This window comes from Talpa occidentalis, unplaced genomic scaffold, assembly GCF_014898055.3.
Source record: "Talpa occidentalis isolate TD23 unplaced genomic scaffold, MPIMG_talOcc4v2.1 talOcc4.12, whole genome shotgun sequence".
NCBI classification, from domain to species: Eukaryota; Metazoa; Chordata; class Mammalia; order Eulipotyphla; family Talpidae; genus Talpa; species Talpa occidentalis.
Window position 1 is genome coordinate 80123523 of NW_023601212.1, and position 23083 is coordinate 80146605.

General features: G+C 52.7%; 1 protein-coding gene across 3 annotated transcripts in view; it reads right to left on the reverse strand.

The window, feature by feature from the left end:
* The window catches only part of COL26A1 (collagen type XXVI alpha 1 chain), a 126162-nt gene that overhangs the window by 11458 nt on the left and 91621 nt on the right, over positions 1-23083 (reverse strand). For all 3 annotated transcript variants that reach the window (XM_037506900.2, XM_037506898.2, XM_054693631.1), the window contains exons 4-5: positions 4614-4675; positions 941-1097 (exon numbers count right to left, since the gene is read on the reverse strand). In XM_037506900.2, coding sequence (XP_037362797.1) covers positions 941-1097; positions 4614-4675 — 219 coding nt within the window. The remainder of the gene's footprint in view (positions 1-940; positions 1098-4613; positions 4676-23083) is intronic.

Sequence of the window (23083 nt, forward strand, 5' to 3'; positions counted from 1 at the left end):
CTATAGAGTGCCGTTCCTATACTTCCACACCTATGATAAGGCTTGATTTATAAGTTAGGCGCAGTAAGAGATGAGCAATAACCCAGAAAATAGAAAAATCATGACAGTATGCTGTGAAAGTCAGGGGGATGTGGCCTGTCTCACTCTCAGCATGCCTTATACACATGCACGGAATTTTTTGGCACCAGCTGGCCAGGGATGGGAGGGGAAGGGGAACCTACATTTTTTTTTTTTTTGTGGGACCCTCGCTGGCGGCCGGGGAGCAAACCGGCGCTGCAGAGGCTGAGGGCAGCCTCGCGGCCCAGCGCTTAACCGCTGCACCACCAGGGGAGGCCCCGGAACCTACATTTTTATTATTACCTTGTGGTCCCAAAGAGCAGACCCCAGACCCATGGAGAGAAAGTGTTCAGCCCTGACTTTAAAATGTGATGGGAGGAAAGAGAACAACAAGGTGCTGAATGTCCTATAGCTCTGGTGAGAGAACGAGAACCCCCAGCAGGTGGTGGCAGGCAGAAAGTGCCCGGTCCCTGGGGGTATGTAGGCAGGGCTACTGTGAAACTCACTCCAACAAGAATGGGGCTGGGCGTCTAAGTGCAGATGCTGAGGGATGGCACAGCAAGCAATGAGGATGGTAACTGGACTGTAAGACAATGAGGGATGGTGAGGACTGCGGCAAACTGCAGAGTTTAGGTAGAATCTGAGGGACAGCTGTGACTTGGCTGCAGCCCGTTGTTTCCATGAGGTCATCAGTCCCAATGGCCAGATCTTCCATTTTTCTAGAAGCTAGCAATTCTGATTTTTATGTGAAATCCCCGTGTTAAAATGGTAGCTCAATTTTTCTAAATGTCACAGGGATGCATTTAAACCAGAAGCTAATGTGTGGCGACTCGTGGAAGCCCCGGCCGGCCATGCCTGAACCCTCCTTGAAGGTCCCACTCACCCACAGGGCCCGTGGGTCTTCTCCTCCGAGGCCCTGGGTGGGCAAGGGGGATGGCATCAGGGAGGAAGTCCTCGTTCCAAGTCGGCGGGGTGCTCTGAGGGACTGGCAGATCGTTGTCGGGGCCTGAGGGCTGCTCCGCTGCTTCTAGCAGGAGAACCTGGGCCAGAGAAGGGCAGACGGTCAGGCACGGGCCAGGTCAGTCCTCTGTCCGAGGATGCATGCCCACGAGACCTGCAGTTGGTGCCACTGAGCGTGGGCCATCGCGTTTCTCAGTGGGACCACCGCCCCCTTTGCCAGAATGCTCCCCCACCCTGCCCACCTCTGCTTCCCATTCAGGAAGGCCCTTCTCCTGGACCTGGGGCTCAAGCGGGTCCCCATCGGACACTTTCAGAGCCCCTGTGCTTTTCCCCTAGAGCCACCGTCCCTGGGATCAGAAATCTGCAGTGGGTAACGACCAGTCATATCACCCTACTGCATGGGTCCCCCAAGGGATGGACTAGGCGTGCTTGGTCCTCCATGTGCCCAGTTGGGGCACCAACTAAGTGGTCAGGGGATGTCTGGGGATGGTCTGTGTCCTGAACACCCGCTGGAGGCAGAAGGGCAGTGCGCAGGACCCCTCCAGCACTGGGGAGCCAGTCCTGCCTCCTGCTAGCTTCCCAGACTCCACAAAGGGGGTGTGAGGATGGGGTGCCGACGCCTGTCTGGGTCCCCGCTGTTACCATCATCACTGACTTCTAGTCCCACAAGAGCCCAAAGGCATCTGAACCCTGGCCCCTTGGCCTGTACCCCACCCCATTCCATCCTGTGCCTACCCCAAACCAGAATCCTGGGGCCTCCCCAGACCCTGCCTTCCCATTTCCAGGGGGGTCGGCCTATGCCTCCCCATGCCTCCTTGGGCAAGGTGTGGCCCTTTCACTATTGCCTGAGGTCACCTAGTCAGCAGGTGGTTAGGCCAGGACCCCACAGCATCTCAGTCACAGTTCCTCCACAGCCCTGGCCTGGGCAGAGGCTTGTGGAGGCACAGAGAAGGGGGGTGGCTGGCTTTCCTGACCCCCAGAATCTCTAGAGAGGAGGCTCATAATTCTTGCTCCAACCACTGAGATCCCACTGAGAGGTTAGAGGCTCTGGAGGAGAAGGTGATCTGTGAGGCTTGGGGGTGGGTTGAGCTGCAGTGTCTTAGGGGCAGATGGGCATACAGGAAGTAGCTCCATGGGTCAGGAGCTGAGGTGGGCCATGTTAGGGGTCAGGCAGAGGTGCCCTGGACAAGTCAGAACCAGCCCTGGCTGAAGGACAAGTCTTCTGATCTGGATGTGGCCAAACTCTTGGAGAAACTTATGTCTTCCCTGCTGGGCATGAGCTCACCAGGCAGCAGCCGTGGGCGTGGGGACTCAGCCCAAGAAAATAGACCGCAATTGGAGGGCAGTGCCCGGATGACATCATGGTGGCCTGGCTGATTGGCCAACCTCCTGCACCAGAGAGGAGCCCAGCTCCAAGGCCACATGACCTTCACGCAGGGAAATCCCCTTGTGCTCCTTCCCACTGCCTGTGGTCCATGAGGTCAGAATGTAAACTGAGGGGGAGGAAGGGAGGCAGGCAGGACACTTTCTCATTCGGGCCTCCTGCCTCTCCAGTCCCTAGCAGCCATTACAGCCTGCTCCAAGGGTGGCAGGAGTCCTGATGAGCAACTAGCTCTGGGTCTTTGGCAAATTGGCACCCATGGGGAGGAAAGATGGAGCATACACTGAGGGTCTCCTGACCCCAGCCACTCCCTCTTCCCTGGCTCCAGAACATTTTATTGTGTACAGATGGGTGTGCTCTGGAGGAGGAATTATGAAGGCCTAAGCTGACCATAGCAATCTCTTTCTGCTTGCTAGGTACCTTTTCTCTCAAGCTCCCTTGCAACTAAAAGGTGGCATATAGCCCAGTGCTGGCCAATGAGATGTAATGAATCTTTTGGGGTCCTTTGTCCCTCCCTCTATTTCCTGCCTCTGAACACAGGGTGGGGAAGAGTCAGTGTGATGCCTTGAACTACAGCAGCCACTTTGTAATCATGAGGACAAAAGCCAAGTCTTTAAGGCACAGAGGGAAGACTGTAAAAAGCCTGAGTTCTTGAGTCACCAAACCAGTTCCAAGACCACCTATGCTGGACTTCCTGAACCAATAATAAATGGAATAAGCTGCCATTTACTGGGGTTCTCCTTCTGATACACCAGAACAGGCTTGTCTGATTGAGCAGAAGCCTCAGTTTCCAGACCTCGGAGCTGTTCTCTTATGCCAGCGGCCTGGTTTCTGTCTGGGGGCTGCCTGCCTGGTTCTCCCTTCACTTGGCTGACTCCAGGCTCTGACCCAAGCTGGCCCCAGCTCCACAGTTCAGACCCCTCAGTTCACCTGGCCTTGTGCAGCCCCTGAAGCTGTGAAGCTGTCTGGCCACCAGCTCAGCTTGTATCCCCCGCCCCTCTCCAGACTGCTGCTCCCTGGACCCCCTGACCTGCTGGCTGTGATGCAGAGCCCAGGGGAGGGAGGTGTCAGCATGGGAGGGTGGAGGAGGAATTGCTCAGACAGAGGGCAGGGCCAGCACCTGGGGGTTGGGACAGCTGGCTCTGTGCTAGTCCTCCCCCAGAGCTGTTACTTTCAATGCCCCGAGGCTCTGGACTAGGGCCAGGGCACACTCTGCCAAACCATGGGGAGGCTTCAGGTATCTGGAAAAAAGCCCTTCAGGCCAGCTGACCTGAAGACTCTGCCTTTTCTAAAATCTCAGGTACCAGAAATTCACCCCACCCATAATTCCCACCCCTTCTAGGGGTGTCTCCCATCCACCTGTGGGATGGACAGATGAAAACACCGACCTGCACACCTCCCAGCACTGCACCTTTCTGAAGCCACCACCATGTCACCTGAGGGCCTCGGCAGCCTTTCCAGGCTGGTGCTTTAATTCATTTCTCAGTTAAGGAAGTAGGAGCTCGGTGGGAGTCACCCAGCTGGTGGCTGGTGGCCTCAAGTATGTCTCACACTAAATGATAGTCACCTGCTGTCCCTCCAATTGGGCAGGTGTCCTCACAGTCAGGTTTTCAGGACAGGAGGCAGGAGGCAGGGCCAAAGGGCAATGCAGGGTGGACAAGGGCCATGTGTGTCTATGTATGTACATGTATGTGTGCATGCGTGTGCTTGTGTTCATGAGCATGTACATGCACAGGTGTGTGTCGACAAGGGGCAGCCTTCCTAGCAGGCCCTTCTGGACTGGAGGACCTACCTCCTACCTGTTCTCAGGATTCTTGCTGGGAGATGGGGAGTCTCCCAGGGGTCTCGATGCTCTGTCCTCACTCCAACCTCCCTGTCAGCTGGCCATGCTCACACCCACCTCCTGGGCAATGCCACCTGTCCCAGACACTGCGTCTCTGCTCCTGGGAGGGCTCTCATCTTCCCGTCCGCACATTCGGCCTCCCATAGGCAACCCCACAGTTCCACTGCCCAGGAGTCTCTGTGGAGATCTGGAGGTGTTCCAGTGAGCTGCACAAATCCAGTGACCTGAGACCCCAGGCCTCTCCTCCCAGAGGCCATCCAGAGCCACTAAGGAAACCTGCACACCCTGGGGTTTCCCCAGCCACACCCAGCAGGTGCATGGTGTCCCCACCCCTAGCAGCTCCCCAGATCCAGGCTCCCCAGGCATTCTGACCTTGGCCTCCAGCGTGGTCAGCCGCTCACTCATGTCGCTAAGCCGGGTACAGTTCATGCATTCTGGAAGAGAAGAAGCAAGGCTGGAGAGTGGACTCAGAGAAAGAGCAGCCCAGACACCAGGCCAGCCTCTGGGCAAGCAGAGAAGTCGGATCCTGGATCCGTTTGTCCGGAAAACTCCTATCAGTCCTTCAGGGCCTTATCCTCAAGGTCCCTTCTCCAAGGAGGTCACCTTCCTGACAGCGGAGCCTCTTTTTTGAGCACATGGTAACATTTGTCTCTTCAGCAAAGTGTGGCTTTGTGCAGCTCTGAGTCAGCACCAGGCTGCCGTCTCAGCCTGTGGGTACCATGTGGGTAGGGGTCTTTGTCTATTTTGTTTGCCTGTGGATTTCAGTGCCAGGCACAAAGTAGGAATCAAAAAATTTCTGAGAGTTGATGAATGGATCCCTGACTTTGAGAACTAAGTCTGGTGAAGGAGATGGACAAACAAACATAGGCTAGTAAGGGCTACAATGAGGCCATACAGAATGTACAAAAGACCATCATGAGGGCACCAAAACCAGGGGTGGGAGTGGTCAGGGAGGACTGCCTGGAGGCAGTGGCAACTAAGGTGAGGTCTGAGAGGTGCATAGTTATGGGCCAGAGTCAGCAGAGGGAAGAGGCCTCAGTGAGCTGAAGCCCGGAGGGGCACAGAACAGAAGTCTGCCAGCAGCCCTGCCTAATCAGAACACACTTGGGGGCCACTGAGGCAAGTTTCCTAACATGGGTGGGGGGATAGAGTTTGGTGGGAGGAGCTTGACAGTATCCAGAGGCCAAAGGACAGCTGTCAGAGGTGGTAAAAGACTAGATCAGATCCGCATTTTAAAAAGCTCACTCTGGCAGCTAAGTGCACAGTGGGTGGGAGAGGGAGGGACTGGAATCCGGAAGGTCAATTAGGAGACTGGGAATGGTTAACCCCCCAGGCACACAGCTCCCTGCGCTGTAATTATCTATTTATGTCTGTCTCCCCCAGAGTCCTGGAGCTCTTTAATGAGGAACTAAATGGCTCAAAGCTGTTCTAAGGAACTTTTATTGCTCTAGAAGTCAGGGATGCCTAAATTCCTCACGCAGTTCAAGGCCTGACCCTACAGGAACCCCACTCTGGTTAAATAGGCACACAAGAACAGGTTCTCAGTAGGTCCTACTTGGCGTGCTGCGTGGACCACGGGAGGCCCCTCGGCCACAGCTCCTGCATGCCCATCAGCACAGTCCGTGGCCCCCACACCGTCAGCCATCGAAAATCACCTTGCTAATGTCCCTGTTCTAAGATGGTCCGCGCTCTGTGAGAGGTGGGGGTAGAGGCCAAGGGTCTTAGGATCTCAGGAATAGGTGGTTTAGGAGGTGGTCCTCAGGGGGTGCCCAGCCTCAGGACCAGGAGGAGTGCAGTCGATCCCCAGCTTCCTGCTCACCAGCGCTAGCTGGCTTTACAAGCTCTGTGGGCTGGCAGAGATCTTCATCTCCCACCCCTGCTGCCCTGGGCTGGGTCCAGTTCTGGGTTTATAAGCATTTTTTAGGAACAGAACTCTTTTTCCCCCTTAATAAAACCTTGTCAGTAACCCCGATACATTACACAGAGTAAAGACGGAGGTATAAACACTGAAACTCTAAAACAGCTAGAAGAATGTATACAGTTGTCTGACACTAGGATTGCACAAAGGACCAGAGTGGTTTTCGGGTTAAACAAGAGACATCAAACACAGGTTCCCTCCAGCTCCTCCAGGAAAAAGGATGATTAAGAGAGGACGAGGTGGAAACCGCAAAGCAAAGAGAGGGCAGGAGCCGCTTCTCAGGGACACATGTTGCCAGGAATGTTTCATTCTGCAAAATGAGCCTGCTGAGGGGAGCCCCAATCCGGGCAATGGAGGAGGCTTGGAGAGCAGAGCCTCCAGGTTCCCCCAGGCTGGGGCAAGCCCATGGGGCAGAAGTGAGGGGTCCCCTCTGGGGTCAGAGACCCATCCTAGGGGAAAGATCTCAGGCACTGACATTTGGGGAGGCCATGGGAAAAATGGTGGGTCCCCAAAGGCTCCTGGTCACTGAGGTCAAACCACTTAGAGCCGGGGGCTTGGGTTAGGTGGGGGATGTTTGTACCTCCCTTTTAAATACAGAGGGTTCCTGGTCCTTGAAAGAAGCTTTAATGGGAAAGACAGGTCAGAAGAGTCCTGTTTGCCCACCCACCTACTCCACCCCCAACTTAGCCCCCACCCATCCACCAATCCTCTTCCCCAACCCCATCCAGTCACCCGACCCCATGTTGCCTCCCCCAACCATGCCCTCACCCACTGGACTCCTGTTCATCACCAGCCCCTTGGTGAGGTTGGGCTACTATGGATGGGGTGGTGGCAGGCAGTATAAATGAGGTGCCCACCCTCAGGGAAATGCCCGGGCCCCTCCTGAGAAGCTTGTCTCATGGGGAAACAGGTGCCAACTCTGCAGGAGGACCAGCCTAGAGGACTTGGAAAAAGTGGCTTTCCAGCTCCAGTTCCCCTCCCCAGTCACTGACACCCAGAGGGGAACAGGAGGCCCCAGCTCTGGGGGTCGGCAGAAAGAGCAGCAGGCAGGAGGAACACGGGTGAGTCATAAGCGAGTCCTCCCCAGGGGACATTTTTGAGGCATCAGGGGCCCTGAACAGAGTTTCCAGGGTTTGAGATAACAAATAGGGCCCCCTGCAGCAGGGAGAGGCCAGGAGAGGGAGGAGTGAGCCTTGGGCCCATAGGAAGTTATTTCTGGAGCGTGTCCTGGGCCCAGGCCAGTTTGCTCTGGCACTGGGCACACTGCTTGGCAGGTGAGGGGTGGCTTGGCAGTTGATGGGCACAGGGGGCCCGGCTCCCCCACCGTGGAGGGGCCCAGGAGGCCGGGTGCACAGGGCCAGACTGCCAGCTCGCCCTCCCTGAGCCACCTGCCAGCAAGGCAGGCCTCTGAGACCGGGTGGGTTAGGGCTCCCCTGGCATCCCATCATGATGTTTGTTTAATTTTCTTTAATTATTCACTGGAGTGGTGGAGACGTGGAGACGGCGCCAGTGGGGCTAACCCCTGCTCTGTGACAGGGCAAGGCCCTGCCTATCCCACTCTGGGCCTCAGTTTCCCCTCAAGAGAGGGGCACTTTAGCTCTCTGGAATTCTTAGGATTCCCATGTTCCCAGCCCTCTTCCCAGTACACACAAGCAAGCCCCTGGCGCAGCTCCTGGCAACTAGAGCACAATGCAGAATCATGTGTTAGCAAATCTTTGGCAATACGTGTAACTGGAGCTGTGGATGTGCCAGGCAAACCAGTGTGTATGTGTGTGTCCGCATGTGTGTACATGTATGTGTTGTGGGGGGGTATAGGTGTATGTGGGTAGGTGTGTATGTGTGTGCATGTGTAGGTGTGTGTATATAAATGTGTGTGCATGAGTGCACAAACACGTGCACACCTGTGTGTATGTGTATAAGAGTGACTGCTCCTGGCTCCTGGCTCCCCACTCCTCACCTCTGCCTGACCTCCCTCTGCAGCTGCCCAAGCCAACTTTACCCAGGTCCCTGCCTCCAGGTCCTATAATAGAAAGGAATCAAATTTGCCTTGAGGATTGAAGATGGGGAGCAGCAAGCTAGCTGCAGGCGGGAGTTTCAGAAACTACTGGGGGCCCCCATGATGCTCAGAGCCCATCCCCATGGTTAGTAAAGAGACTGGTAGGACTTGGGCCCAGGCAGTCGACTTTGCAGTTAACTACTAGAGGGTCGCTATTCCCAGGTCATTTGTTGCAAAGATGGGGTTTCTCGAACACACATTACCCTGAAAGGAAGGGTGGGGAGGGCAAGGTGAAGTCCAAGGCAGGGGCCCTGGCCCCGTGCCTCCCCGCTGCTCCCCAGCACATGCCAGTGCGATGAACCCCACGGGGGCCGGGGAGCCTGCTGGATACAGCCATGGTCTTGTGCCAGCGGCGGGGCTCATGGACAGGACAGAGTAATTGAATTTCATCCTTTTCTATATCAGGATCACAGAGAAGGCAAGCTCTTTCAGGAGCTTCTGCCAAGACTTTATTGAAAAGTAACTTGAGTCCCTTCTGGGACAGGGGTAGTCTCGAGTAAGCATCCTCGCCGTGGAAACTTAAATCACTGAAGGACCAACTGCTCGCAGAACTCAGTGGAAGCTGGCACCCCACCCCCGCAGGCAACCACAGCAGCCCAGGACTGAGGAACTCCCCGGTGAGGTTCAGAAACACCCATGAGGTGGGGAAAGGGGAGACACTGGTGAGTGAAATCAAGTAATTTGCTATTGTTTCGTAGGCACCGCTGGGTAAGACAGAAATACCCTGACCGTCACCTTCTTCATGAGTGAGTTGAGGTTCAGAGCGGTTCAGTCATGTACTCAAGGTCACACAGCCTGTCAGTTGAAGGTCAGAATCAGAACCCAGGCCTTTCCTTCCCCTAAGGCCACAGTGCTTCTAGCCCCCGGCACTCTGGACACGGGCCACCTTCTGCGAGTACCTCTTCCCTGCGGGCTGTGGGCCCTGAAGGCAGGGGTCATGGCTCACGTATTCTTGTGTCCTAAACAAATGGGGGGGGGTATTCCCCTGTCACATGGGGCTGCGAAGATGCCCGAATGAGAGGTAGCAGTGTGGGGTGCAAACAGAACTGGCCTCACCATCCAGGGGGCTGCCCAGGAGGAGCCAGGAGACCCAGAGAGGAGAAAGAGCTCTCTTCCCAGGAAGTGTATGGCGGGCCGGGCAGTCCCGGCACCCAGGCAGTGCTGTGCAGGAGCGGCCCCCGGGCACAGGAAGTGCTCCAGCCCCAGCAGCTGTTTTCTATTTCCACTAAGGCCAGGAAAAGCAGAAAGAGGCTTAAGGTTGAGAGATAAGGAAGAGGTTTTGATGCTGAAGTTCATTATATCCCGGCTGTGTCACCCCAGGAGGGGAGAAGGGAGAAGCCGTCCTTTTCCTATTTCATGAGAGCAGAAGGTCGGGCCCGTCTGGAGCAGGGTCACGGTGCAAGTAAAAGAAAGGGCAACTCCCATCCACAGAGCCTGACTGTGTGCTGAGCATGTCCGTCCACTGGACAGGTGATGTACCACTTTCGTGGACATTCTTCCATGTCCACAGCAATCTGGTGACACTGGTACTATTATGTTCTTCATTTTACAGACTTGCAAATCAAAGCAGAGAGGTTAAGTAGCTTGCCCAAAGTACACAGCTAGTCCTGGATCCAAACCTAGGGGGGATGAGGTGACCCCTGAACTCTATCAGCACCGCTGGTAGAGCAGTACAAACAGACTGCTGAAAAGGCCTGAAGTCCCAGGGGCTTCATGCCCACGCTGGCTTCTCTGGCTCAAGTCCCCACCCTGCCTGCCTGTGAAAGTCCCGCCTCCACAAAGAGGGCTCTGCGGGGGCCTCCGTGGCCTTTCTCCAGATGCCACTCTGGCTCCTGGCCCCAGCTGAGGGGACCACAGCATCTCCTTTCTAAAACATCATGGCCTTCAACTTCAGGGAGGAAAGAGCAGAAATTAATAAATGCATTTCTTTAAGAAATGAGACCTGCTCCCAAAAATGAATTCAGTCACTTTACAAGAGGGAGCTGACATAGTCTCTTTGCCCGCTGCCCCAGAGGGAAGCCCAGCAAAAAACCCTTGCTGGCAGTGGCACAGGGTGGGGGCTGCAGGGGTGAGGGGTTGGCACCTGGGAGGGGCCTCAGGGCAACAACTGTGGCTCCAAGAGCATCTGGGTGCTGCTTGGGAGGGCCGCGAAGCAGCAAAGAGAACAGCAAGGCACGCAAGGACATGTGTGGGTGTGCACTCAGGTCTAATGTGGGGGTGTCTATAGGGAGTGTCTCCATGCATAGACGTGTGTGTACATTGTGTGTGTTCTTTTTCTGACGAGTGGTGGAAACTTGCGGCCCTTCTCCATTTTCATGGGGCCCATGGTTTATGAAGTCCTTGAACATATGACCTCAACTGGTCACTGTGACAAAAACCCTGGTATCCTACTCTGGGGAAGGCCTGCATCTGACCCATGAGAAGCTGAAGCCCAGAGAGGGCTGCACTCTGCCTGAGGACACACAGCACTGTTGCCAATGCCAGACCCAGTCCATCAGAAGGTGCCCCTCACAGAGCAGGGGGCTGATGGGGCCCGCAAAAGGGGTCAGCAGTCCCTCCCCCTGTAGCCTCTTGTGACTCATTGGGGTTCCTTTTGTTGGAGAGGCCATAAGGGGTATAGGTGAGGACCCCAAGCCTTCCCCAGGGGAGGCCACTGGGTATTTTGTCACTTTTCTGCCACTGTGACCTGGGAAAATTCCCTCACTCTCTGAACTGCCCTTCACACACCTACAAACTGGGGCCATGGATTGTGGGGCATGCCTCCCTTGCCCCCAATTAAGCACCAGGCTTTCTGAGGCCAGCATTCTGCGCTTGGACTCCTGGGGTCCCTGAGTCCTCCTCCAGCCTGACATCATCGCAGGCACTTTCTATTCAGCTCTCCTTGGCTCACTATAATGAGCACAGTGACAAAAGTGGGCCCCCTAGGCACCCCCAGTGCTCCTCTAGGGGGTTCTTGGGCGGGCAGGGGGGAGTTCTAGGTTGTGCATTATGCAACCTGGCTCTGGTGTTTGGTTCCTCTGATACAGATGGTAGATGACTTTGAGTGGTTATGATGCCCCCACAGGCAAGGGCGGGACTTAAACTAGATATGCTCTAAAGCCCCAGTTCTTTCCCTGACGATTCCGGCTGGTGATTGCTTGGGTCACTCTGGAAATTTCATAGGCAAAGGAGCAAGGGCTGTGGGCCCAGGGAGAGTGCCCGAGAAAGGCATGTGAGCTTTAGTGCTGGACCCTGAGGCCCACTGGGGTGGCTCCAACCCCATGGTGGCTGCATTTGCTGCTCGACTGCAGACAGATACGTGTAACTCACCACTGGACAGGTGAACCAGGGCAGGTTACGGCGGGTTTGTCTGGCTCAATTAATTTATTTCTCATTGGCACTGCTCCAAACAAACAAGCTGTGGAGTCTTTCCTGTCCTCACTGCGGCTGGAAGAAGTCCCCAGAAATCACTGAATGAAGGGGGGAGACTCCTGTAGCCCTTGGTTGGGAGTGGAAGGGGGTGTCTCTGCAGCAGGGGTGCAGATGAAGACAACTGTGCGAGAATTTACTCAGTGGAGGGATTTGAAGTCTTCCAGGAATGTCCCTCGGGGCTTGAAGGGGATTTCATTACGACAGAAATAAGTGATCTGGAGCCATTTGGGAGAGCAAGAAACTGGGAGGGGGTGTAGTCCCGGCCTGTGTTTGATCTTTCAGGGTTCAGATTCAGCTGCTTCTCCTGGGTAGATTTCTGAGGTTCATGTTGTTAATCTGAAGCTATTGTTTGAAGCGCTCTGACTCTTTTTTCCTTGTCCAAAAAGAAACTGTAACTATCTCCAGGGCCCCGCGAAGCCGGCAGCCGGCCCCATCTGGGCCTGAAAGGCCACATCAAGCACAGCCTACGGAGATGCTCTGTGGCTCCTGACCCACTTGGGCATGTGGCGTTGGTGCTGCCATCGCTGTGTGTCACTGGGAAAGAATCCCTTTGAACATGGCTCCAAGCCCAAGGTCAAGGTTTTGGGGCCATAAAGCAAAGCTGGTTGACCATGGGAAGGGGCAGCCTGACTCTGCTGGGGGGAACCCCATGGTCTTTGAGGAGCACCCAGAGCCTGGGAGCCAGATGGGTGCTCCTCTCTTGAGGTGCTGGTGAGAGCTCCAATGGGGTGATAGGGTTTTTTGAGGAACAGAAGAGATGCCCAAAAAAACACAGGCGGGGGAGCCTCTTTGGCCCTTGGACCTTTCCAGGGAAATGGTAACAGAGTTGTTTTTTTTTATGTAAAGATTTTTATTTATTTATACAAGCACTGGGTACAGTCAGAAGCACGGGAGGGTGAGAGAATTCACCAGAGCCAGAGCGGGGAGCAGAGCAGGCAGACTGACGAAGTACACTGCTGAGGGAGCAGCGGGCACGGCAGGAGAGGTCTGTGCACCATGTGGGACCCTCACCAGTGGCCGGGGATCGAACCGGTACTACAGAGGCTCCGGACAGCTTCGCAGCCCAGTGCTCAACCGCTGCGCTACTAAGGGAGGCCCATGGTATCAGAGTTTTATGAACTGAAGACAAAGTGGCTTGTCCCCAGGTGCAGGGATGGGGCAGTGCAGCAGCAGAAGAGATCCCTGGTCAAGGGGAAGGAGGCCGGGACTAGCTCTGTACCCTTCCCTGCATGCACCTGGGCAGTCCCTACCCCTCTTGGGGCTCACGCTTCTCCAAAGGCAAAGTGAGGTGCTCAGCGTTCTGCTGGGCTCTGGGAAAGGCCTTGTTCTTCTCATGGGGCTCTCTGCTTCATGATGGTTGTTTAGGGGAGCTGGAAGCTGAGTGTGTGTGGGAGGGCGGTGGTTCCCTGGCCTCCCAGAGCTCCCTCAAAGGCCCAATCCCAGGCTGAAGTGAACCTTGGGCCTGACCTCATGTTGGAGAAGGGCTCAGAGCAGCAGTTTGTAAATGTTTTTATTAAAAGGAGGAAGTCTTTTCCTACACAAAATTGCTTCTGGGACCTTGGTGGAAACAAAGCAAGGAGAAGCTGCCAGACGGCAGGAGGTAGGAGCCAGGAGCCCCGGATCCAGCTACCTCCTGCCTCTAGACTCAAGGTATGCAGGTTCCATTCCCCTCAACCTCAACCCCCATTCTCAGACACCTGAAGGAGCAGCATGTGGCGAGGTGTACCCCACACCTGGGGGAGGGGAGCCCACAAAAATGTCGCCTGCTTCGTGGCACGGAGCAGGCTGGGCTCAGCCCTTCAGGCAGTGTCTGCAGCTCAGACTCTGGCCCTGGATGCCCTCTCACTGCTCCTGGCCAGGAGTAGGTCTGGCTAGAGCCCAGGCCCACTGCACCACTGGTGGAGATGCAGGGAGAGCAGGGGGCAGTTGAGAGGACTCTGGACATGGAATCTCAGGGTCAAATCTTGACACCTTTCCCAGCAGGTGGTGGTTGCCATAACAACTAAAAGACCATGGGCACAGATCCAAACTAAGGATGGATTTTTCTGCTAAATGACTTTATTTTCCTGCCTAGAAGATCTCTCAGACACAATTTGGTTCTTTCTTAGAGACACTTGCCCCCCTCCACCCCAGAAGAGTTTAAAACACATTTGAACACTCTGAGGGCACTGGTGCAGCATTTACAGTAATTGCCTAATAGCATAAGGATTAGTTGTGGTTCTGGGCCCTGCCCCCAATAAGCAGTGTGACCTTGGGGAAGTTACTTAACACTCTGAACTTCTGCTTTGCCCAGAAGACAAGGTTAATCAAGGCCACCTCCAGGGTCCTGACATGGTTAAGAGAGACTGTATGATCAGCATGGAGGGCATGTTCGAGAAAAGGTGCTGTTATCTGCACTCATATTAGAAAGCAAATCTTCCATACAATTGAAAAGACCAGCAGGGTCTTAGAACCATCTCACCCAGCCTTTCTTTTTATAGTTTAGAAAACAGATCTGGGGTGGGGGGGGGAGGGTAAGTAGCTCAAGCCTCAGTCACATATTTGAGGTGGTGGCCGATTGAGGGGTAGGGCCCGCTTCTGGGCATGCATCCAACAGTTTCCCTGCACACACACCTGCTGTGGGTACCTCATTACTGTCTTCAGTCATTTTCATCATAGTGAGAATGAGTCTATATAATGCCACTGAGGACTCAACATTCCACAAAGCACTCCATCCTAGACCCCTCTAATGCCAGAAGAGCCTAAGAAGATAATATCATCTGCACAATTATGGGTGGGCAAGAGATGGCCCAGCCCAAAAAAAGTAAGAAATCATCCAGGACCCAGAAATTCCAATCCTCTACAGTCATTAACTCCATCTGTGTGAAGGCTGGAGGAAGTGTTGGGGGGAAAGGATGTCCTAAGAGTCCCTTTTAAGCATGTGGGTTCCCACCCAGTCAGGCACCCATTTCACATCAAGACAGTCCTGTAACAGAATGGGCTAGGAAGTCCTCTGCTCAGCCGGAGTCCAGTTACTGGACTGGGGTAGCTGTGGGCTATGCTTTCCAGTACCCAGATGCTAGTCTGGTGCAGCAAGAGAAACTTCTGCTCCCTGAACAGGGCTGGTGTTCACACTGGTCCAGCCCAGGCTTCTGGGAGCCCAGCTGGACTCCCTAAGTGGCAGATGGAAGAAGGCTCAAGGCAAAAGCAAAGCCACTGCTGGAGGCCTAGGGGCACAGCCAAAGCTTGGCCTCGGTTTCTGATGCTTCCTTCTCACTCACAGCTTCTCTGAGCTTTAAGGATAGGGGCATTGAGCTAGGGGACTGGTATAGATTCTTTGGGGGGAGGTCTTGTAACAGGGGCCTGAAGCAAAGACTGTTACAAGTGGCATCCCCTGGAAGGGGGGGACTGGTGAGGATGTATAGCTCCAGGTGAAATACAAAGTATCAGTGGAGGTGGAGACTCTGATAAGGAATATAAGGGACTGCAGAGGCAGCCCCCAGGATTCAGTGTTTGGGGTTTCAGCATTTTCAGATCTTCAGCGATTCCAGGGTCTGCCATTTCTGCCCCCACCATGCCGACCTTGCAGAAGGCTGTTGTGGGCCTCTGAAGGACGTGGAGAGCCCCCCAGCAGCGAACCTCAGAGAAGAAAAGTTCAGAGGCTTTGCAGGTAGCTGAGTGATGGAAACTGTTCCCAGCTTTGCTGCTGTCACAGCAGGGCAGAGAAGGTGATGACCCAGAGCTGGGCGCCCTGCTGAGCTACGTGAGTGTGGTCTTTGTCGGGTTGCTCAGCTGCTGCAGCTGCTGTTTTAAGTGTCGATTGTCTGGTGCTGTGCTGGCTCAACTCAGCAGCTCAAGTGAGCATCTCCTGTGTGTCTTCCGCTGTCTCATGAGTTGGATCCTGGCCTGTAGGCTGGCTGCCATGTGCCCTTGGCTCGCAGTGGCGGGAAGACACCATCTTGGGAGCCTTCATGTGTAGGACTTTAAAACACTAGACATTGCTTCGGGTGAGGTAAGTGGCCATTTGTGGCCTCAGTGACTCTTTATTTTCCCTTGTTTGTTAAATAAATTCCATTATTGTTGTTCTCTGAACCTGAGTAGTCTTGTAATTGTGCGTGGATGAAGAACTCAGGCAGCGAACAGTGAACTATTTGGGCACTGTCCTTGGCCAGTTTCAGTGCCCTCCTGCTGCCAGTATAAGTCTGTCCAGTTTGCGCAGTTTCAGAATGATCCTCCCTGGTTTGTGGGGGGGTGTCATTTGGTCTGGTCAGCTTCAGTAGCAAGCCCCCATACCCCCCAGGTCTGACAGGTAGCCTTCCAAGACTGGCAAATCTCAGTCAACCTGGTGGGTGTGAAATGCTCTCTCATTGTGGTTTGAATTACGTTTTGTACATTGCTAATGAGCCTGAACATCTTTTCAGAGTTTTTTGAGCCATTTCTCTCCCTCCATCCCATGAATCGCCTATTTGTGTTCTTAACCCACGTTCCTATTGGATTATTTTGTCTTTTTTTTTATATTGATTCACAGGAGACCCATCCACATTTCTGAGACCAACCCACTGTCAATTTCACACATGGCAAATATATCTTCATGATCTGTGGTTTGTGTTTTGGCTTTGGTAACACTATCTTTTTGTCACAGAAGGTTTCTGATCAATTTACCTTGAACTCCTTGAACCCACGGCATCTCTAGAAGTCGTGAGAGCTGTCTCCCAATCCATGCAGTTTTAAAAGACACTTGTAATGACAGGCTTCTGTGGTGTTGGTTGGGAGCTCAGGAGCTGGGGCCACCAGACATTCCTTCCTCTGCTTAGTTTGTATCAAGAATAGGTGCTGAACTTTATCTTTTGAACTGTTAATGAATAGATTCTCTAAACTCTGCTTCCTTGTGATCTATTCCTTTTTCGTGCACTATTAGATCTGAATAGCTAATATTTTGGATTTTCCACCTGAATCGTTTCTAGCACCAACTGGATCTAAGTCTGAGCCCGGAGAGGTAGGGTCAATTTCAGGACTGAGCCTGTGCAGGAAAGTGGGGACCCAAGGCTTTGGTTGCTCGGGCTTCTTTTTTGCCTTTTAGAGTTGACACAGACGCTTTCTGTTGCCTCCATGATCTGGGAGTGGATTTTTCCTGTTTCCTCCTCTACTAAGTTTCTCATTCCCTGTGGTGCAGGAGCTCTCCCTTGAGAGCAAAAGGGCATGGTGCTCCCTTCCTACCCAAGTAGACCTTCAGGGAGCACTGAGAACAAACCCCACCTTGTCCAGATGAAACCAGGGGCCCAGAGAGAGAAGGGATATGCCCAAGAATACCCAGGCAATCAGGGGCAAAGCTGGGCCTGGGGTCTACATGCTCTTTAGGCTGAGAAATGAGGGGGTGCAGGTCTGGTCCATCCTGGGAGGTATATACCAAATAAAGAGTTTTCTATATATTCTTTTTATTTAAAAGCCCCCTTAAATTGTGTATGTGTCAGGGTCCAAGGGCCTGGATCTGCCCCCACTAATGAGATCAGATTTGGCTGTTAGAAGGTGCTCCTGGCATAGAATGAACAACCCCAAGAGTGAGCCCTAACATTAATTGCAGCCTTGGGTGCTGATGATATGTCCATGTAGGTTCATCCACTGTAACGCCCCTCTGGAGGGGGTGTGGACAGTGGAGGGTGTGCCTACGGGGGCACAGAGGGACGTGGGGAAACTATCTCCTGCTCAGTTTTGCCATGAACCTAAAATTGCCTAAAAACAGTCTTAAGATAACAGTCGCAACTGGAAAGTGCTTCGGGCTGAGTGTGGGAGATGGAAGGGGTCCACCTTCATAGAGGAGGGCCCTGCCCACCCGCTCTGGACGCACAGTAGGTTCTTGGCATATACTGGGAAAGCTTGCTAGGGGATTGAGACCTGCCCCTTCCCTTTGGGAAAACCTTTATCAGCCCTGCACGGAGGAGGATAGAGAATGCAGAGAGCATGTCCTATAGAGAGAAAAGGTCTCTCCCAGGTGTGGCACTCAGCATGGCACGGTGACATCTCCCAGGCCCACATCTGACCCTGGAGAATGATGGGGGAGCTACAGGGAGCTGGTGACAGAGCTGGGTCTGGAAGACCAATGGCATCTAATATCCAGCCTGACATCATCTGGCTGCAGTTCCCGGAGACTAAAATTAAGCAGAGGAAATTTAGGATGTTGCTTCAGATTTCCAAAGAAAACAGAGGCGAGGGCCAGAAAAATGGATCATAAAAGACTTTTTGTGACTCAGTTGCAGCTAGGGAAAACAGACATAAGCTCCACTTATGGGAAGAGGCAGAGAGTCTTTTATCCCATCACTGTGAAGGGAGGCCCACGCTCCCTGTGCTGGCAGGCTCCCACGAGGGGTTTCCCACTCGGGCCATTTCATGGATAAGCCAGAGAGAAGCCCAAGGCCTGCTGGAAGCTGACTGAGCTCCATCTTGAGCCCAGCTCCTGATACCCTCACTGCCCTGCTCCCCAAGAGCATTTGGTTTCTTGCCCACTTATGCAAGAGCGAGGCCCAAAGTTCTGCTACTTCATCGGAATTAACAGTGCTCATCCTCAAGGACCCTGAGGAAGGGCCACACCACTCCGGCAGGTGGACGAGTATCTGAGAATTTGAAGTGATCAGACCTCATATGAAATGGAATTAGGGATCTCACCTCATTCAACCACCTGAGCTAAAAGACCTTAGATGTTGGCTTCTCACTGAGAGATCAGGTCCCCCTCCCCCCAGCCAAGGTCTTCACAGTCTCTGAAACATTGGAAACTGTAAGCAAGATGATCTGTCTCAGCATGTGTTACGAGAAATTGTCCAAAGTTTTGTTCAGGTCTCAGAGTGGGGGATCCATGACCCTCAACAGCTAAGACCATTGCCTTGATTATCCAGTTCAATCACAACTTCTGAGTGAGTCAAAAGATTGTGATTCCTCCGCCACGCCCAAGTAGAGACCCACTTAAGGAACTTCTTCCAGGGACTCCCAGGGCCAAGCCACCACTTTACCTGGTTGGTGGGCCATTCTTCGGCCCTCATGTGGCCATAGTGAGACTTACAGGAGAGAGCTGGCATAACCCCCTACCTGCTCCCACAGCTAGCCTGACCCTGAATTAGCAGGTATGCTCTACATATGAGTTTTCTTCAATAAGAAAGGAATTATTGAGAGAGAGGGAGGTGGAGGGTGGACATTGCTTAGGGCTCTAATTTTCTGGCATTTTCAGGATTGCAGTATTCCCACTGCGCCCCCCCCCCCCACACACACACAGTGGCAATCCTGGAGACATAGCAGACTTGGACATGACTTTGGGATTTCATTTCCTACATATTGGGCACATTTTTCCAGAGTTACAGAATAAATAAACAGAAAGGCGGACAGAAAGACTCACATTGCCCCCCCTCCCCAAAAAACAGGTTGAAAATTCAACGCCAACACAAGGGCTGCAGGGAATGAGCTGCAAGAGGTTTTACAGACTCTGAACATTTTCAGTAACTAAATCCAAGGGAAATGGTAAGCGTGCTCTCTGCAGAGGCCAGCGAGGGATCAGCAAGAAGTGGGGGACAAGGAAGCAATCACCTCCTCCATACAGGTAAAGCCAACTAGAACTGGCCCACCACTGCAATTACAGCCCAGAACATGGAGTCTTTGGGCTGCTCCACAGCTTCAGTAATGAGAAAATCCCAAGGTTTTCACTTTACAAACAAGGAAATGGAAGTACAGATAAAGTAAGGCCTCTCTGCCCCAGCACACATTGGGAAGCAGCAGACCAGGGAAAGAACCAGGTTTTAAAAAGAACCATAACTATATATCTATGGCTGGCTGATTTTCAACAAGGGCGCCTGGCTCATTCATTCCACGGGGAAAGCGTGATCTTTTCAACAGATGGTGCTGGGACAGCAGGATATCCACATGTGAAAGAGCGAAGTTAGAGCTCTACCTCCCACTGTACACAAAAATCAACTTGAAATGGATCAATTACCTAAAAAAGAAAAGCTAAAACTACAGAACTCTTAGAAGAAAACACAGGGTAAGACTTCATGATCTTGGATTTGTCAATGACACCTAAAGCACAAACAACTAAAGGAAAAAATAAATAATAAACTGAAGCACATTAAAATTTAAAACATTTGTGTTCAAAGGGCATAATCAAGAAAATGAAAAGATATCCTACAGAATTGGGGGAGATTGAAATCATATTTTAATGGAATCTAGTATCCAGAACATATAATCAACTACAAAAAGACAACCAAATTTTTAAACGAGGAAAGCACCTGAATAGAGTTCTCCTAAGAAAATATACAAATGGCAGCAAGTACTTGAAAAGACACTCAACATCCTTAGTGATTAGGGAAATGCAACCTAAAATCACAATGATATACCACTTCACACCCCCAAAGATGGTTACAATGATAAAAAATATATATATTTAAAAACTCAGAACAAGTGTTGGCAAGAATATGGGGAAATTGGAACTCTAGTACTTTACTGGTAGGAATGAAAAATGGTTCATTTGCATGGAAAACAGTTTGGTGATGATTCAAAAAGTTTAACATAGAATTGTTATATGACCCAGCAATTCCACTCTTACATATATACCCAGGAGACCTGAAAACAGCTAATCAATTCCATGGCCATGCACGCTCACTCTGCATACCAGCACTATTCACAATGGCCAAAAGGTAGAAATGGCCTGAGTGTCCTTCCAGAAATGAATGGATAAACTGATTGTAGAATACTATTCAGCCAGAAAAAAGGAATAAAGCATTGACCAATGCTGCAATGTGGATGAAAATCCAAAACATGCTAAGTGGAAGAAGCCAGACATGAAAGATCACATGTTGTATGATGCATGACATATCAGAATTGATGAAGCCACACAAGACAGAACGCAGGTAGGCAGCTGCCAAAGGCTGAGTGAGGGGAGGATGGGGAGCCTCTGCTTAATGGGTTCTGGGCTTTTACTTTGGGCTGACAGAAATGTTTTGAAAGCAGAGAGCAGTACAGTGAATGTACTGAATACCGCTGAATTGTAGACTTTAAAATGGTTAGTTTTATGTTAAGTGCATTTTTCCACGGGAAATTATTTTATAAATATAAAAATAAACCAAAAAGTCTATTAGAAGCCACAGGACATGCTTCTCTAGGCTGGACAGGTCCCCTCAATTCTTCTCTGGTCCTTGAACACACATAGATGTTCTCCAGCATCCCATGGAGAGGTCATACCAGCCTGTCCCGGAGCTGAGCTGCAAAAGGACACATGCAACCTGACCTCCTGGGTTTTGCTCTGCCTCAACCCAAGAAAGTCATGGCCCAATGGGAAAGGAGCTTGGTTGAAAGTGACACCACTTCCAGCCTGAAATGTAAATTTCTCAGTCCTAGGCTTCCACTGCCTTTCAAAAAGGTCACTGCCAATCTTGCGAGAGCATTCCTCCGGGGCACTTCTTTTCTTAGGGGTGGGTTTACAAAGCCTCTTTCACCAACTACCTACACACACACCTGAAGCCAACTCAATAGTAGTATGGTAAAGCTGAGCCTCGGAGAGGTTAGCTACTCTCCTGGGGCCACTCTGCCAGGTGGGAAGTGAGCCCAGACTTCTGATCCCCAAGCTGCTACGATGGCTGATGTCCACTTTCTGCCTCCCAGGCCACAATCCCAAGGCTCCTAAGGGAATGGCAATGACACTAAGACAAAGACTCAAGGGCAAAGCCCTGGGCATAGCCCTCCTCACTGTTCTTGTCTCACCTGTCCCCTCTCTCGTCCCTGGGGCTCCAGGCTGTGCCCAGCCAGCAGCTGTCCCAGTTCTAGGACTTCAGCCAGCAGCCGAAGAGGCCAAAGTCCTTCCTTCCCCAGGGATCAGACCTCACCCCTGTAGTCAGTCAGACCCACACTCCAACCTTGGCCCCACCCCTTACTGGCTAGGGTCCTTGAGCAAGTTATTTAACCCCCAGACCCACTGTTCTCTTCCGTAAAATGGGATGATCCACAGGGTTGCTGTGCTCATTAGAATTCAACAAGGAAAGACACAATAAAGAGCTCACCATAGTGGTCAATTAATGCTAGTTGGTCAGGAAAACCACTTTCCCCTTTTGCTCCCTTTTATAAATGGACTTAGCTACTAGATAAATGACGTTCACTGAAGAATATTTCATTTATTTTACCATTTTCAACAGAATGTTTGATGGCCATGGCACTTAAAATGAGTCTGAAAGGGCCCGCTCACCGTGGTTTTCAGGAAACAAACTTTGGGATGCTCCTACTGAGGCCAGGGTGAGGCTGGTACCTGAACATCCAGCCCCAAACACGCCTTCCTCCTTGTGCCCAGGAGTTCACAGCCCAGGGACACCCAAGGGGCAAGGTCAGCCTTGGGGTGTGATGAGAAGCTGACCACGCAGAGAAGAGGCAGAGCCAGGAGCGAGACAGCCCTCAGCAGAAAGGACCCCGCAAAAGGGCGGAGGGCAGAGAAGAACCGGGAACACAGACGTAGCCATTTCTGTGCAGCAAGGCTGTTCTCCAACTGAGTTCCTTTGGTCCCTGGGAAGACCTAATGAGGAAAACCTTACTAGGAACTGATGTTGCAGACGGGGAGCTGCCTGGATTCAGGGGTTTAGGAGTTTCACACAGGCCTGTGGAGAGCTGGGGCTGCTCCAAGGCCCACATTTGTAGGCAAGTTCGGAGCCCTGCAGGACTGGGTATCCCTGGAAGGTAAGACGGGTGAGCGCGACAGGGGCAGGCGGGCCGAGGTTCTCTGAGGTCTCGGCTCCAGGCCTAGGTGCACACACAACCCTAGGGGGCGCCCTCCCGGCAAGGCCATTCCGAACTCTGCATTTATTACAGCCATGTTCCAGCAGATGGCAGTCAAGTGCCTTGAGGACGGGGCGCCTTTCCCTAATCAAGGTACAGATAAGAACGCACCCGTGGAGGAGCTGTTTCGCTTTTATCCCGCAGAGTCCGACCGAGGGGAGGGGTACGCCTAATTTCCATGGGGACTGGAGGCCGCGAGGGATGTGGGGCTCCAGGCGATAGGTGGACAATGCTAACCTAAGAAGCAGCCGGGGCTAAGGGCTCTGGAGACTAGAATCCACAGGACTGGGGAACCCGCAGAGGACTGGGGCCCCAAAGGAGAGGCGAGGCCTGGACCTTTGAGGTTCAGGACTCCCTGGCTGATGGAGGGAGTGAAACTCGAGGCAAAGCAAGAAGACTCAGGGGTGGTTTTGGGGAGTAGTGTGCAGCGGCTTTGACAGGCTGAGGAGAAGGGACTGCAGGAGTCTAAGGATTAATGGGGGGCAGCTGAATGCAAAGGGATGACTCTGCACGCATAACCCTCAGGCTGAACTCCCACATGGGCCCAGCATCTTGGAGAACTAGGGCGAGGAACGGGGAAGGGAGCAGAGCTACCTGTGGTTTCCCAGCAAGGCGGTGAAGCCAGGGTCCTGGCCATCCCACCACTGGGATGGGACCCGAGTCACTGTCCGCGTCCCCTGTAAA